This window comes from Bison bison, unplaced genomic scaffold (genome assembly GCF_000754665.1).
Source record: "Bison bison bison isolate TAMUID 2011002044 unplaced genomic scaffold, Bison_UMD1.0 scf7180017864184, whole genome shotgun sequence".
NCBI lineage: Eukaryota > Metazoa > Chordata > Mammalia > Artiodactyla > Bovidae > Bison > Bison bison.
This window is the reverse complement of record NW_011494756.1, coordinates 2,049,375-2,051,399: the sequence shown is the minus strand read 5'-3', so window position 1 is coordinate 2,051,399 and position 2,025 is coordinate 2,049,375. Positions and strand designations below refer to the sequence as shown.

The 2,025-nt window shown below is 63.0% G+C and overlaps 1 protein-coding gene across 2 annotated transcripts in view; it reads right to left on the bottom strand.

Moving 5' to 3' along the window:
* The window catches only part of LOC104991248 (cytochrome P450 2D14), a 22,135-nt gene that overhangs the window by 18,854 nt on the left and 1,256 nt on the right, over window positions 1–2,025 (bottom strand). The window contains exons 2-6 of one of the 2 annotated variants that reach the window (XM_010843658.1): window positions 1,715–1,886; window positions 1,043–1,195; window positions 777–937; window positions 219–395; window positions 12–59 (exon numbers count right to left, since the gene is read on the bottom strand). In XM_010843658.1, the coding sequence (XP_010841960.1) occupies window positions 12–59; window positions 219–395; window positions 777–937; window positions 1,043–1,195; window positions 1,715–1,886 (711 nt within the window). The remainder of the gene's footprint in view (window positions 1–11; window positions 60–218; window positions 396–776; window positions 938–1,042; window positions 1,196–1,714; window positions 1,887–2,025) is intronic. The other variant, XM_010843657.1, reaches the window with a different exon arrangement.

Genomic DNA, 2,025 nt, shown 5'->3' with positions numbered 1-2,025 from the left:
TCGGCCACCACCAGGCGCAGGTTCTCATCATTGAAGCTGCTCTCGGGGTTCCCCTTGGCCTGGGTCACACCGGGAAGGTAAGCTCAGGGACAGAGGTGAAGTCCCACATGGCCTCGCACCCTGCTCCAGTCAGCCCAGGAGTCTGATCCATGGGTGATACAGAGGCCTGAGTTTGCCTCCTGGGCCCTCAACACACATCCCTGTCCCGATCACCTTACCTCCTTCACCTCATCCAGGAAGGCATCCGTCAGGTGTCGGGGTGGCTGGGTCGGGTCCCGGGTCATCTTCTGCTCAGCGATCAGCTCATCAATCAGGGCCATGAAGGCCTTCTGCGCCGGGAAGACCCTGGCAGCCAGCCCTGGGATGCTCAGGAGCACTGGCACAGCTTCCACCACCTGTGCGGGTCACCGCCATGGGGCCCTGGGAACCTGGGACCTCCTGGTGCCCAGGCGCTCACCAGTCAGGTCCCAGCTTCCTCCAGTGTCCCCATCATCAACCTTGTCCTCCCTAAGTTCAGACCTGCCTCTCTCCTGGCCCTGGGCCCAGAAAGATAAACCTAAAATGTACATCTCATGGTGACCGGTCCCTTGCAGTGAAGTACTCCCACCCGGAAGCGCACTGACCCCCGCCCAGCCTTTCCGATCTAGGTTGTCTGCCATCTCCCCACTTCCAAGCCTTTTCCTTGCAGGTACCTTTCCCGGAAAGCCCTTCCTCCTTCGGGAGGGGGGAGGGGTCGTTGGAGGACCGAGGCCGCCTCTACGGAGCTCTTTCCTCACCTTGCGCACTAAGTTAAACTCTTCCTTCAGCCCATCCTCCGTCAAGTCCAACAGCTTGATGATGCGAGGATCATTGTACTCGAAGCGGCACCCGAAGGTCAGGGAGGCGATCACGTTGCTCACTGCTTTATTCAGGAGGTCCATGGGGCTAAAGGGACGTCCTGGAAGGGGACGGTGCAAAGTAGGGCGTTGCCTCCATCTCTTCTCTCCTAGGCCTCTCCAAACCTCCCAGACCTCCCTGTCCCTCAGCCCCAGCACTCACTCACCGGCCTGGTCTGCGAAGGCGGCACAGAGGCACGAGGCCTCCTCGGTCACCCACTGCTCCAGTGACTTCTTCCCCAGGCCGAAGTTGCGCAGGGTGGTCAGGGAGAAGCGCCGCTGCTCGCGCCAGGCGTCCCCATATCGCGCCAGGATCACTCCTGGGGGCGTGGCGGGCACGTGGGCGTGGCTGGGGTCTGGCCCCGCCCCTCCCGGGGATCTGCTCACAGCCCCGCCCCCATGGGGGAAGTTCTCGGCGCTGCCCGCCCACACTGGCCTCGCCCTTCCGTCCTAAATGCCGCCCACTTTCACACCTCCTTCAGTCTGGAGACTGCCCCCATTCTCTGTCGGCCCACACTGCTCCCCGAGTCTCCCCTGCTAGGCGCCCGTCTTGGCTCCACTTTTTATTTTGCCCACGGAGACCCCGTTTGCCACGTGGGGAAAGTCCTGGCCCGCCCCTGCCCACCCCGACTTTGTCCTCTTTTCCTGCCCACACCGACGTCCCCTTCGCGTTCGCAGTGGCCCTGGGCCGCCCTCTCTTAGTAAGGCCCCGCCCTCTGCCTCATCTAATTTCTCCTCCCCCAACGTTTGGCACAGTCTCCTTTCTCCACCTGCCGCCCCCTCAAATTCGTTGGCTCTTTCCTGCACCGAAAATCTGCGACCCTGCCCTCTCCGCTTGCCTTCGGCGCGCGGCCCGTAACCCAGGTGCTCGTAGACGGCCGGAGGTGGACGGTCGGCAGTGTCCTGACTGCGGTACACCAGTGCCTCGCGCACAGCCGCCAGCCCGTTGAGCACGACTACCGGCGTCCAGACCTGCTGCAGGCTGAACACGTTCCCGAAGCGACGCCGCAGCTGCAGGCCAAAGGTCGAGGGTGTTTGGCAAGCCCAGGCCCCGCCAGGCTGTGGGCCCAGCCTCCTGGCATTAGCCTCTGGGCACCTCTGGGTCCCCTCCAGCAGCGAGCAACTGCAAGGACTTTATCTAGTCTTGTGA